This window comes from Hesperophylax consimilis, chromosome 21, assembly GCF_061612785.1.
Source record: "Hesperophylax consimilis isolate HC1 chromosome 21, BYU_Hcon_1.0, whole genome shotgun sequence".
NCBI lineage: Eukaryota > Metazoa > Arthropoda > Insecta > Trichoptera > Limnephilidae > Hesperophylax > Hesperophylax consimilis.
The window spans coordinates 26,035,398-26,050,965 of record NC_142856.1 but is presented as its reverse complement, the minus strand read 5'-3'; the positions used below and the strand labels follow the sequence as shown (position 1 = coordinate 26,050,965).

The window sequence follows — 15,568 nt, the reverse complement described above, 5'->3', positions numbered from 1 at the left end:
AAATAAGAAATTCAACTCAAGAAAACTCAAATGCATCTACACTCATCTGGAACAACTATTTATCATGGTGTCTACCAATAAGGAAAAAATTATTGTTGGCTGCTTATATATACCCCCTTCCTCTGATGCTCAATTATACAAAGACCACTACCTCGAAGCTGAAACAATACGAAGAAAATTTCCAGATGCCACTTTAATATTAACAGGAGACTACAATCTACCTAATGTAACGTGGGACATAGAAAACAATAAAACTTCATGCACGGACAACATCAATCATGGTTCCCATGATATAATCGAGATGTCAAATTTTTTAAGTCTCCGGCAGTTAAACTATGTCTACAATGTTAACGCTCGTCTTCTCGATCTAGTGTTTTCCAATTCTTCTTCTGTAAAAGTATCCGCATCTGCTGAAGATATTCTCCCAATCGACAAGTATCACCCTCCTTTAACGATCGAATGCTACAGTTCAAAAATAGAAAAAAATCCATCTCCATCAACAAAATTAAACTTTTTCAAAGCTGATTTTAAGCAAATCACAAATCTTCTATTGTCTACTGACTGGAACTTTCTTGACTTTGAAGAAAACCTAAATGTAATGGTAGACAAATTTTACTTAATTTTAAATAATGCAATTGAATTGTTTGTACCCGTCACTAAAATCACTGTGCACAACTACCCAAAATGGTTTAGCAACGACCTTATTAAAATAATTAGAGACAAAAAAATTGCTCATAAAGTTTATAAATCGTCACGTGATCCTAAAGATTATGTAAAATTTTGTGAACTAAGAAAGACAACTAAAAATATGTCCAAGTTATGTTACAAAAGGTGTATCGAAAACTGCGAAGAATTGGCAGCAGCTAATCCTCAGAATATTTATAAATTTGCGAACATGCTCAATAATAATGACTCTAGTATTCCGTCAAACATGTATTTAGATAATAAAATGGCCGATACCCCCCAAGAAGTCGTCAATCTGTTTGCTGAATTTTTCAGCAAAGTCTATGATACTGCAAACAACTCTCCATTATTCGATACAACTACAGCTAACAATGACAACAAAATCGATTTTAGCCAATGTATATTCAAAGAAAGCGATATTAGAACTAAATTAAAATCCCTTGATATTAATAAATCGGCCGGTCCCGATAACATTCCTCCAATTTTCTTATCAAAATGCTTATCAGTTTTAACATTACCTCTAACTAAACTTTTTAACTTGTCTCTAAAAATTGGTACCTTTCCACAAAAATGGAAAACCAGTTTTCTATTTCCAATCTTTAAGAAAGGAAATAGATCAGATATCTCTAACTATAGACCTATATGTATCCAATCGTCAATCCCTAAACTATTTGAATCTGCTCTGCTTTCTAAACTCTCGCCTGAGATTAACAAAGTTATTTCACATCGTCAACATGGTTTCATGGCAAAAAGATCTACTTTTACAAACTTGATGATCTATCAGGAATACCTATTTAATACAATGCAAAAGCGTTTTCAAACAGACGTAGTGTATACTGACTTTAGTAAGGCATTCGACAAAGTCTCACATAAAATTCTCATACATAAACTTAGTGCCCTTGGAATAACAGGGAATATTTTGAGATGGTTTGAGAGTTATCATCATATTGAGAGAACATTTCCCGACAAGTGGAAAACAGCCTTGATTACCCCAATATATAAAAATGGCAGTAAAAATGATGTCTCGAACTATCGACCTATATCCAAATTACCAATACTAAGTAAAGTATTGGAAAAAATTGTTTACGATCAATTATATTCAACTATCTCACCCTCACTCTTAAATAATCAACACGGCTTCATCAAAAATCGCTCCACAACTTCAAATCTGGCATTTTTTACAAATTTTCTTCATGCTCAAATGGATATGCGATGCCAGGTAGATGCCATTTATACGGATTATTCTAAAGCATTTGACCGTGTTAATCATTATATTCTTTTACAAAAGTTATTAGGTCTAGGAATTCACGGTGACCTCTATAGATGGATCGCATCATACGTCAATAATCGGCACCAAATCACGGTTGTCAATGGTTTTGCATCTTGCTTAACGGAAATCGTCTCAGGTGTGCCCCAGGGGTCGCATCTTGGACCACTCTTATTTAATATTTATATAAATGACATTTACGTTTGCTTTAAAAATAGTTACTTTGTTTTATACGCGGATGACATGAAAATTTATAAAGCTATACAGTGTTTATCCGATTGTATGGAATTGCAAAGCGATCTTGATAATTTGTGCATATACTGTGAATCAAATTTATTGTCCTTAAACATATCTAAGTGTCACTCGATTACATTTACTAGAAATAAAAACAAAATCATCTATCCATACAACTTGAATAACAAACCTTTACAACCTATGTCTACGTGTAAAGATCTAGGTGTTTACTTAGATAGCAAATTAATTTTTGACAAGCACATTGAACACATTATTTCAAAATCCTACAGAATGCTAGGTTTCTTATTAAGAATATGCAAAGTTTTCAAAAGTGCTAAAACTCTGAAAATGTTGTTTTGTTCATTGGTCAGAAGTCCACTGGAGTATGCTTCCACAATATGGAATCCTCAATATAAGGTATACATAGATTTAGTAGAAAGTATACAGAATAAATTTTCGAAACATTTACTCAAGAAATACAACAATACTACAAATAATATGTTAACTTTACAAAAAAGACGCACATTGTCAGACCTGTTGTTTCTACATAATCTGCTAAATAATAAAATAGATTGTCCCGAATTGCTATCCGTAATTGGTTTAAATGTTCCAACGAGGCGTACCAGGCACACTACACTATTTCATATTGAAGCCAACAATACCAATGCAGCAAACAATTCAGTTATTACTCGCGCAATCACAACATACACCCATTACGAAAAATTACTACATTTAGACATCTTTCATGATTCCTTTCTAACATACAAAACTAACTTATTAAATTTCTTAGCATGACATATTTCAAAAATATTTTCACATCATTTTTCAAAACTCCTATTTATTAACAGTCAATTACAATTCGTGAGCTTATTATAATTCTTGTTTTCAATTCATTTATTATTTATTATTTTTATTTTTATCCACACACTTCCTTCCTTTTATAACAATCTCAGGCGAAATTACATAATGATATTTTATGGACATACGTAATAGGTACTACAACTATGTAATAACTAAAAATATCTAATTGTATCTAATTGTACTGTGTATGTCTTAACAAATAAATAAATAAATAAAAAAATAAATAAAATCTGCATAAAAGAAAAATATGTGTTAAACTCAACTCACACTATTCACACCAGTTCGAAGTCTTTACCGGCGTCCCACAGGGGTCTCATTTAGGACCAGTACTATTTTTATTGTTTATCAATGATATAACTACGGTTTTTGATGGAGTCATGATTCTCTTATTTGCAGATGATCTCAAAATTTATAAAACCATTACAAATATTCATGACTGTTACGTACTACAATTTAATCTTGTGAGGCTACAAGAGTGGTGCACCCACAATGAACTATTTCTCAATATTGATAAATGTCAAACGATAACTTTTTCCCGAATCAAAAATCCCATTACGCATCAATATAGCATCAACAACATTTTCCTAAAAAGAGTTGAGAATATTAAGGATCTTGGTATTATTTTTGACAGGCAACTAACATTTGTTCCTCATATAAACGAAATAACCAACAAGGCCATGAAATGTTTGGGTTTTATATTAAGGACAACGAAAGATTTTAAATTAATAAATTCCTTCAAACTGCTATTCACTGGTTTAGTTAGAAGTAATCTAGAGTATAACTCAACAATCTGGTCTCCATTTTATAAGATTCACCAATTAAAAATTGAAAGAGTGCAACATAAATTTCTGCGATTTATTAATTATAAATTAGGAATTCCAAACGAATATCTTAATTACACTTTCCTCATGAACTTACTAAATTTAACCGATTTATCATTGAGACGCACAGTGTGCGACTTAGTATCTCTTTTCAAAATTTCGAATGGCAGACTGGACGCCATTGATTTGACGAGTCTTATATCGCTCCGTGTACCTACGCGCGACACTCGACAGACCGCTCTATATAATGTTCCCATATCTGCTAACAATTATTTTCAAAACTCACCTATTCAAAGACTTCACATACTCGGTAATAAGTATAGCTCAATTGATGTTTATCATCACCAATCAGTATACAAACTAAAATACAGTATACTAGAATGTTTGTAACAGATTCATAATTTTTTTTCAAACGCATATTTTATTGTTTCATTAACTAAGCTTTGTTTTGTAAAATTCCCAATCGGGCAAAATAAAGATTGATCATTACAAAGATGGTTTACAACAAACTGTAGTGTTTATCTTTATAATAATAATAACAAACTTACTTGTCTTGTGTGTATTACCTACTTACATTATTGTACTCTTGTAACTACACTATATTTATATAAACTTATCGAACTCATTGTCCAAATTCCAATAACACCGTAACTATATACTTGAATTGTATCTACTTAACTACCTACCTATATCTGTTATATTTTTCTCAAGTTTATGTATTAGTTTAACCTATGTTCTGTAAAATATTCAACCGACGTACTTTGTACAATAAACTTTGCTTGCTTATGTTTATAAAATAATAACACCATAACAATAACCCTACACATTGTTATGTAAGTTCATACTCAATTTATTATGCTATGTAATTAAAATATTTTATAATGCTACTGAACAACAAAACCCATAACATGTATATGTAAAAGCCTTCTAAGCGTTAATAAAATGAAATAAATGAAATAAAAAATAAAAAAATAAAATATTAAAAATCTCTTTAAATTATTGGTAATCCGGTTAAAAACAGGATTGCAGGCCCTTTCCTAATAAAATGTTTGTAAATTCCTAATATATTGGAACACGTGTTCATGTACCTGCGCGTTTGCCTTGATAATACATGACATATATAATTCATTCGTTAAGGGTCTGTATTCCGTTTTTAACCGGATTACCAAAAATTTGCAGAGATTTTTAATAAATTATTAATACTCATTTATCTTCGTGGGTCTGGGGCCTCCGAGTCAAAAATTCTTAAATAAACTAGAGACATCAGTTGTCTTTCAAATCGGTAAAACACTTCTAGGGATTTTGTTTTCAGTGCCATTGACACTTGTACCGGACGTACCTCCACCGACTTAAATTAATTTTAATAAATCTGAATTTACGCAGAGGCAGTTCCTTTACAAACTCACCTCTGCGCATATTCGAATTTAGGCAACAAAATTCTCTCTATAAAAATCTGTAATCTTATCTGCACTTGTGTAAAACTATAAATCTTATCTGCTGATTAATAAATAAAACCACGGGGTCAAGCAGTCATCATTATAGACAAAAAACAAAGGCTTGACCCCCCAACACCCTCTTATAAATTAAATACCTATCATCTGTACAAAACATGGAAGATTTGCATGAAATTTTGAAATTGTGCAAACGCAGTTTCCTTTACAAAACTTGCCGTTTGCACAAAATTGAATATTGTGCAAATCTTCCCCTTTTAAATATATGTTTCTCTCTTTAATATGTAAATTTGCACAAATTAAATATTGTGCAAAGCTGCCTTGTAAAAAATATTTTCTCTCTGTAATATGTGCAAACTCACAAAATATAATTGAATAAAAATGACACGGGCAAAGTGGTTTGAAGAACAGTCAGGACCTAGTCAAAATCGTCCCCTTCCAAGTTACGCAACAACGGCGCTCTCTCCTGTGACAAATTCCGGGAACCCAAAAATAATTCTCGGAATTTGTCGCTAACAAAGGGAGAGCTAGGCCCGTTGGTCCTTTAAAAGGCGGACAACTTGTGCAATTCGGCAGAGAGCCAGCAACGATCGGACCATCAACATCTCTCCTGGACTGCCCTGACTGCCTTCTTCAAGCCTCTCCTGCCCTGGACCTTCACTGCAACCTGGCCTTCTTCTTTCTCCCGGCTCCCTGGTGCTCATCAAGAAGAAAACATTTTCACAATAGTCGAAGCGTCCCTAGTCAGGGCGCAGGTTCCCCCCTACCTTCCTTCCCCCTGCCTTATACCTTCCTCCCACATTTTCCCCATTTCTCCCTTTTCCCTATATTTTTCCCCATTTTTCCCCACATTTTCCCCATTTTTCCCTTTCGTAATTTTTCCCCATTTTTACCCCATTTTTCCCCATTTTTGCATTTTCCCCATATTTTTCCCCATTTTTTCCATTTTTTCAACATTCTCCCTACCTTTTCCCGACCTTCCCTTCCAAGGCGTCGAAGCGGCCAGCCGGCCACTCCCGCTATATCGTCTGTGCGGCCGGCGACTACAGTGCCGTCCCGTACAACACTGATTGATGAAACGAAACAAACAGAAATCGCCGTAGGTACAACAATTTATTGTTTTATTGTGAAATTTATATGGCAACATATGAAAATGATCACTTGTTTCACAAAACTTGAATAATTCATCAAATTTAAAGTTAATATTCAATTTATACGAAAGTTCTGTAAAACTTTGTGTCACCGTTTTTACCGGTATAATAGGGTTTACTTTTGCAATTAAGTCTTAGTAAATTCGATTCGCTACAACCATTTTGTGGATATTCGAGATAACATTCTACTTTCCGCCTAGTTTTAGGGTTGTCCAAAAAATAATATTGAATAAATTATTTCTTGTTTTACTAAAATAGTAAAATTATCTATATAAAATGGGTTGCGGTGGTCGTTTTCCCTGTGTGTAGGACGCAAGACTAGCGGTCGGACGGGCTGAGTTCGATAGTCACAATGGGTTGGATAACCACTTACTCGCTTTTCAAATCGAAATCAGTGACTTTAAAATTGTGATGACCGTTACATTAAGGCTGAACAAACATTCCGACAAAGAAAATGTCCCGTTCCAAATGTAACAAAAATTAAACATAGCTTTGAACTTCGATTTTGTGTCAAATGTGACGGTAGGTCAAACAACTTTACTGGCCTGTAGAATATTATTGGGGGGATAGTTCCTCTTGAATATCTCTAATAAGAGAATTCGTCGCTGTGAACCCTTCAGGCCTTGGAAGGACATTACTAGCCACAAACATCATATTACATTATAGCCTCTGAAGGACAGATCTGACCAGGGCGTCCATACATTCTAAAAGTATTATAATCTTTTTTTCTATAATGCGTAGATAGGTGATTTGTTCGTCATTGGAAACATAAATAATTTATCCTTTCAGTTTGTATCAAGTAATTATACCGAATTACATGGATAAAATAAATAAAAAATGTCACAGTGCCTGAATAGAAATCGGCAGGATTTTTTCTGTGACAGTTAAAAGTTAAAATATTATTTTTATTTTTGTATTGTATAGGGTTTTCCAATGAGAGGTGTTATTTTGATATTCAAAGAAAAATGCCATTTTTTAATATAAATGATCGAATGTTTTTTTCATTATAAAGAAGAAGGTATGCCGTTAATAGTGAAAAATAACATCAGTCAAATGACCACCACGACCACGCCTACAGGACCATATCCTTTTCATGAAATTTTCCATAACCAAATCGCAAAGTGGCTGCCTTATGTCCTCGATAGCCTCACGAATTCCATCTTTGAGGTCTTGAATCGACGCTGGGCTGTAGGCCTTCTCTTTCACGTGGCCCCAAATGAAGAATTCGCAAGGTGTTGAATCCCAAGATCTCGGTGGCCAATTGTGATCACCTCTTCGAGAGATAACACGGTCCGGAAACTTTTCCCGTAAAAGATCAATGGTTTCGTTGCTTGTGTGGCACGTAGCGCCGTCTTGTTGAAAGTAAACGTTGTCCAGATCAATACCATCCAATTCCGGCCATAAAAAATCATTTTATGGCCGGAATTAAATACACATAACACCTCTTATTGGAATACCCTATATAAACGACATAAAAAGTGACAGTTTTCTTACCAATTACCCACACAAAAGGAACATGTTATATAAATATTGAATTCTTACAAAATTATGGACGTTCCGAGTTAAAATGTCTCGGTAAGTTTTTTTGTTAACATTTTCATGTTTGATATTATTTTTTTTTTATAACTATCAATGTTTATTTAAAATACAAATGTTGCAAAGATAATTTTATCCGGTTTCCAAAATGGTATTTATTTTAACGACAACTTCAAAAATAAGCAATATATAGCACATTTTAGATACCTCTGGAGAATTCCGAAATTCCGTGAAATTTCACCATGTCATTTTTTATTTTCACAAACTACGAATACAGTTAAAATGAGTGGAAGATTTACGGTGGGTTATTTCAGAGAATTTGAATAACTCATCGAATTTCGTGGTGTTGATTTTCAAGTTCTGTGAAGGTTCTACTCAAGCTCTGTTATTATACAGGGTTTTCCAATAAGAGGTGTTATTTTGAATAGCCCGCTATTTCGGTAGATGTTACTTTTGAAGCTGTCATTTTTTGACATTTGACAAGTAGAAACTCCGCCATTAATAAAAATGGAACGATACACGCTTCAAAAACGCATTGAAATTCACTTGAGTGAATCAAATGCAAATCATCTTGAGTGATGAGGCCCATTTCCACCTCGGTGGCTTCGTCAACAAGCAAAATTGTCGCATCTGGGGCTCGGAAAACCCAAGAGTTATTGTTGAAAAACCTCTCTATCCTCAACGTGTGACTGTTTGGTGCGGTTTATGGTCCGGCGGAGTCATTGACCTTACTTTTTCGAAAATGAGGCTGGAGCAACAGTTACGGTGAATGGATTGCGCTATCGAGAGATGATTAATGATTTTTTATGGCCGGAATTGGATGGTATTGATCTGGACAACGTTTACTTTCAACAAGACGGCGTTACGTGCCACACAAGCAACGAAACCATTGATCTTTTACGATTGAATATCAAAATAACACCTCTTATTGGAAAACCCTGTATCATTATTGGACAGTTGTTTCACAAACTGAAATAATAACAGAACTTTAATATAACCTTCACAGAACTTGAAAATCATCTTTGAAAATTGATGAATTGTTCAAATTCTCTGAAACAACCTACCCGAAATCTTCCACACATTTAAACGGTATCGTATAGTTTGTGAAAATATCCAATTCTGTAAAATGGGTTTGTTTTGAAACCAAGACCATCTCGATTAATAATCGGCTATCCGGGGGAATATATTAGCTGGCAGCTCACAGCCCTGATGTTGTGGTATCTCACGCTGAGACAATAGAACGGAGTCAGTGGTCCGAACCTCGAACCCTCCACGGTCGGCCGGACCTCCTCCGTGACTCACTCACTCACTCACTCACCGTCTGTGTCTGTGACTCCATTTACCTACCACCCATTGCTAAGCTGGACAATATTATAGCTTGCTAGACATACCTAGATACAGCAAAATAAACTACAAGAGGACTCTAAAGAAGACAGAATCAAATTTTACCAACTATTACATAGATGAGTAAGTGCATTGAGAAAAATGAGTACGGCTAATTTATTAAGAATCTAAAAATATGATAATACATGTACATATTCGTAATTTGCTAAAAGTTTATCAGGAAGCCTGTTAATTGATTCGTAATTCCTGCAATCCCATTTTTCAACGGATTACCAATAATTTGAAGAGATTCTTAATAAATTACCAAGAGTCATTTTTCTCCTTGTGCGAAGAACAAAGCGTCAGTATTAAATTTTTGTGTTGTTCGCAAGGCGCTTGTCTGGCGATTGGACCAAATTTAGTTGTTGTTCGCAAGGCGGTTGGACCAAATTTAGTTGTTGTTCGCAAGGCAGTTGATTGGCGATTGGACCAAATTAAGGAGTTATTCGCAAGAGGTTTGATTGAATTTAGTTGTTGTTCGCAAGGCGGTTGATTGGCGATTGGACCAAATTTAGTTGTTGTTTGCAAGACGGTTGATCGGCGATTGGACCAAATTTAGTTGTTGTTCGCAAGCCGGTTGATTGGCGATTGGACCAAATTAAGTAGTTATTCGCAAGACGTTTGATTAAATTTACTTGTTGTTCGCAAGGCGGTTGATCGGCGATTGGACCAAATTTAGTTGTTGTTCGCAAGGCGGTTGATTGGCGATTGGACCAAATTAAGGAGTTATTCGCAAGAGGTTTGATTGAATTTAGTTGTTGTCCGCAAGGCGGTTGATTGGCGATTGGACCAAATTTAGTTGTTCGCAAGACGGTTGATCGGCGATTGGACCAAATTTAGTTGTTGTTCGCAAGACGGTTGATCGGCGATTGGCCCAAATTAAGTTGTTATTCGCAAGAGGTTTGATTGGCAACTGTAACAAATTTAGGAATTGTTCACAATGCGCTTGGTTGGCATTTAGGTATTTTTGGCGGTTGATTCGCAAAGTTTGACGAAAGATTGTTTGCACGATTGATCGGCGACTGAACTAAATTTCGGATCGATTTTATGTGTTGTTCGCAAAGGCGGTTGATTGTCGACATGAGCAAATTTAGGTGTTGTTCAGAAGGCGGTTGTTTGCCTGTTGCGGTCGGTGCCATAATTGCAGGCGGAAATTTAACGCGCCGTAGTTCAAAAACGTTCACAATGTACAGGAAAAATAACCGTTGAGGTTACATGTAATCATAAAGTCATTACAATAAAAAGTAGAATTAAAGTTTTTTTTTTGGCAAACACAGACACTTGCGGTTTTCGTGCCAAGGTCTTCAATTATTGTATAATATAAAATATATCACAATACAAGCGGTTTTGAAAAAGGTTATTTATGAAAAAAACTTTTTCAATTTAAGCACAGTAACGATGATAGCAGACAATACGGGAGCTGCATCGCGTTTCCGCATTTCGCAAATTTCCACCACGCTCCGCCGGCTTCTGGCACAAATAATTCGCGGAATGTTTTGTCTTGTTGTTTATCGTTATAATACCCAGCTATTAGCCATTAGTTCGCTAGTTGTGATAACTGGAGATTATAAAAATTAACGGAAAAAGAATAATAATAACATCTAAGCTTCTATCGGTAAACATTTAACTACCGCAGATCAATGAAAAATCACGGGATATTATAATTGCAAAAGTCGAATACAACAATTTTCTGTTAAAATGTTTAAGTATATTTTTTATGTGAATACCGCACAAGAGTCCCAACTACTCCGAACCATCTAGCATTACTGAGTTTTATTTTATTTATTTATTCTTTCTTTCTTTTTATTTTTTAATATTTCATTCAAATTCGTTTAATTTAACATAATTTCAATAAAGTTCAATTTATTTACATATAATTTGTCACATTAAATTGTAAAAGGGCTTTTTAGTATTTTTTGAGAAATATTTTATAAAACTTAAAAAAAGTTTTTTTTTAATGTGAAACCGCATAAGAGTCAACTGCTCGCAACTGTCAGAGCCAGTGAGACTATGGCGTCCCCATGTGGGGAATGTTGTGAAGTTGAAGGTAGTGGGGAGCGGAAGGAGATAGGCAGAGGAAAGTGGGGAATGACCTGGATATTCAGATTTGTTCACCAAACACGGCTAAAGCGATGGATTCAAAAGAAAGGGATTAATATCCATCCCAATGGTGATTTTAAAAATTGAAACTGATTGTGTCCGGCTGTCCAGAATTGGTCACCAAACATGGCAAAAGCCATTTCAAGCAACATTTCAATTCTGAATGGTGGTCTTAGGACCAGGGTGATACTGAGAGAATGTTTCTACTCTATAATTAAAAAAAGCGAAATTAGTATTATTATAACATTTAAAATAGTAAACTTCCGTTATTTTTCTTCTGAGTAATCATCCGTTAACAGATCTGCATCCTTGCGACAAAATTCAGGTAAAAGTATTTTGCAATAAAAAATCGAGTAAAATATTTTAAAGCCAAATCGCCATTTTTTGCAGCGCGCGGTTTAAGGGTTAGAACCAAAAGGTACTAAGGTAGTGGCGACGAAATTATTTTTTGTTTTTAATGAGTTTTTATTATTCACAATGTACATTTGTTACGTATAAATTTTTTTATAAAAGTAGCGACCGGTTTCGACACGTCCGTGTCATTAACACTACATCGTCATTTGTTACGTATAAAAAAATTTATACGTAACAAATGTACATTGTGAATAATAAAAACTCATTAAAAACAAAAAATGTCTAGAAATTGTTACATAGTGAATGCCAAAGAAATACAAAAAAAAAAAAAAACGAAATTATTTGTTTGTTTTCATTCAAATCTAAATGAAGACAGTTCTAGTTCGTTTCTGTTTCTTCAGTCTTTCACCATGAGTAAGTGTCCCGGAACGTCCCATTGTTCCGCATCAACTATGTAACAAACTAAGAACTCGCTTTATAGGATAGGCAAGAAAACGTAATTATACCCTTAGGAAAATGAGAATATTCCACGTTCTTACAGTCTTTTAAAGTTTTCAGAGTGTATACTACTCCGTGTCGCCTTGGTGAAAGACCACCATTCGGAGTTTAAATATGTAGTGCCAAGGTCTGGTATCTGTGAGAGGATATTGAGTCAGCGCTTTATTAGCAGCAGACACATACCTGGACAGATGACGAACCTCGAGCTGGCACTGTTGGTGGATGCGGTGGACTCTTTCGCTGCAGCAGCTGGTCCAGTTTCTTCACCACCTAGGATTCTTGCTGCAGAGCCTCCATCTTCTATCTTCGTCGAACGTAACAGCGGTGCTGCCAAGGTCTGGTATCTATGTGAGGATATTGTGTCAGCGCTCTATTAGCAGCAGACACATACCTGGACGGATGACGAACCTCGTGGTGGCACTGTTGGTGGACGCGGTGGACTCTCCCGCTGGGAATGCAGCAGCTAGTCCAATTTCTTCACCACCTAGGATTCTTGCTGCAGAGTCTCCATCTTCTATATTCGTCGAACGTCACAGCGGTGCCGCCAAGGTCTGGTATATATGTGAGGATATTGTGTCATCGCTTTATTAGCAGCAGACACATACCTGGACGGATGACGAACCTCGTGCTGGCACTATTGGTGAACGCGGCAGTCTCTCTCGCTGCAGCAGCTGGTCCAGTTTCTTCACCACCTAGGATTCTTGCTGCAGAGCCTCCATCTTCTATCTTCGTCGAACGTCACAGCGGTGCTGCCAAGGTCTGGTATCTATGTGAGGATATTGTGTCAGCGCTTTATTAGCAGCAGACACATACCTGGATGGATGACGAACCTCGTGCTGGCACTGTTGGTGGACGCGAGGGACTCTCCCCCTGCAGCAGCTAGTCCAGTTTCTTCACCACCTAGGATTCTTGCTGCAGAGTCTCCATCTTCTATCTTCGTGTCACCTGTTGCTGTTCTTCATTTTATTGAACTTAACTTCACTTTATTTTTGTAATATTTATATTTTTTATAATATGTGCATCAAGTGTAAAGCGCCCCTGAGGTGATATCTCACAAAAGCGGCGCTATACAAAATGTCCAGTAAATTAATTAATTAAATTGAAATTTTATTACTAAAGAGTATTATTTTATTTATTTGGCGAAATGTCAAGGAAAGGAACTACTGGTAGATTACAGGGAAAGTCTAGCGTTCACGTGTGGACATGTACGGTCGAGCATAACGTCAAAGGGAGCATTTCTGTACGAGTTTATAGATCTGTCCGGCAGACGTTGCATAGACTGTGATGTGCTTACTCGCCCATGCATAATACTAGACTATGGTAAGGACTCACCTCATCTGCAGGGTTGGTAGGCGTGATCTCGACGGTCTCATTGAAGCAGAGACAGGCGCAGTAGTGCCTGTTGGCGTCCACGTCTGTCAGAACGGCCACGAAGAAGCGGGGCTCCTGCCGGCTGCGGGACAACGCCCAGCCCAGCGGCTGACAGAACTACAAGGAAATAAATAGGATTAGACATCATCATCAAGAACAGAGGTACTTCCCAGGGTGCGCGCGAGAAGATGCTTCTATATAACTAAGAGACGCCTTGTCAATTCGATGGGCCCCCGACCCGAATAAGACAAGGAGATTTAAGGAGTCCAGCAACCAGTCCAACTTTTGGAAAGTGGCTCAATAATATGGGGACCCGGTGATGCAACGTACACTTCAATGGTAGGGAAAGTACAAAAGAAGTTTCTACGTTATCTTTATCTTAGAGACTTCGGGTACTATCCCTATTTATACCCATCAGCCTTCCTTTCCGGAATGCTAGGTATCGATAGTCTTGTCAACAGGCGGAAAACTGCGTTGCTGATATAACTTGTATCCTATTCCTATAACTTGTTGAACGGTCATATCAACAATCCAGAAATTTTGAATACAATTTTATTTTACGTCCCTGATAACTTCGCAAGAGCGCGTAGACACAAACCATTCATTATTCCGAGATGTAGGACTAACTTACCATTAGCAATGCCTCTAGGAAGAATGATAAGCCTTCTAAACTCACTAGCCTCTGACATCGACATTTTTCACCTTTAGGAGTATTAATAAATTTAAATCCCTAATTAGGTAATTATGTTTAGGTATTTGTATAATGTATCTTTGTTATTGGAATTTTTTATTCTGTAAATATGCATTTAAAATATAAATAAATAAAAATAAAACTTAATACTATCGGATCGATAGGCTTAACTGACGACGATTTTATATCGATACCCGAGCACGGTTGCGCTAGTTAGCTTGATGATAACCAAGACGATATTGACAACGAAATAAGTAAGAAATCGCCATACGATAGCAACATTGGCATGTATTGGATCGACATTTCTAAACGTCAAACGTCTATGTACGTACGAATAAATTGATAGTGTAGAATTGAAATACACTCACTTTAATATACATTGGTAATCCGCGTGTACTTTTTGAAACTAAACGGGGAGTTAATTGGTCAATGAGATCTTTAGCCATAAGTCGTGATATTCTAAACAATTTTTTGAATTCCGTTCCTCCAAGCTCGAACTGACGTCTTTCAATTCTACGAGCTTCGTTAGTCTGCCTCCGTTCATCAATATATCAGTCATTTTGCATAACGAACTACAATATTAAAAAAATGAATATTGACAGTATTTTTTAACCATGCGAGAACAGAATAATAATGCGCAATCATGCAAAAAAGAATACTAAAAATAATTCTTCTTCCACTAAAGCCCGTCCGAATATGTCCGTCCGAGCATGACGTCACAGAAGCATTTCTGCGCATGTGGACCGATCTGTCCATCAGACATGTATACAAAAATGCTCGTCGCTCAGCCCGTAACTAATGCAAGGCCGGACATGTCTGTACGTGAATACTAGCCTTCTGAAAAATGCCCTCAGAAATCAAAATTTTATATTTTTATATGAGCTGATTATTTTATTCGTTTTAGCTAACGATGAAGTTTATTCCATGCTTTAGGGCCAGATAATCCGAAAGCTGTGGTTGTTGGATATTAAGGTAGTAAAGGAAGCCAGAATAGCAGGACCAGTGAGAGGGTTAGATAGTAGGCTAAGAATATGCTTACCCATTCGATGCCCTCGATGAAAGGAGTATCATCCCAATTTTTCTCTGGAAACCTCTGGACGATCACACCAGAGCTCGTTCCACCAGCTGAAACAAAGAAGTCATTATATCAATCTATCATCAATCGG

The 15,568-nt window shown here is 36.2% G+C and overlaps 1 protein-coding gene across 1 annotated transcript in view; it reads right to left on the bottom strand.

The window, feature by feature from the left end:
• Positions 1–15,568, bottom strand: part of Sbf (SET domain binding factor) — a 181,566-nt gene that overhangs the window by 139,230 nt on the left and 26,768 nt on the right. Inside the window, exons 2-3 of the mRNA XM_089644755.1 lie at positions 15,442–15,527; positions 13,673–13,828 (exon numbers count right to left, since the gene is read on the bottom strand). Coding sequence (XP_089500881.1) covers positions 13,673–13,828; positions 15,442–15,527 — 242 coding nt within the window. The remainder of the gene's footprint in view (positions 1–13,672; positions 13,829–15,441; positions 15,528–15,568) is intronic.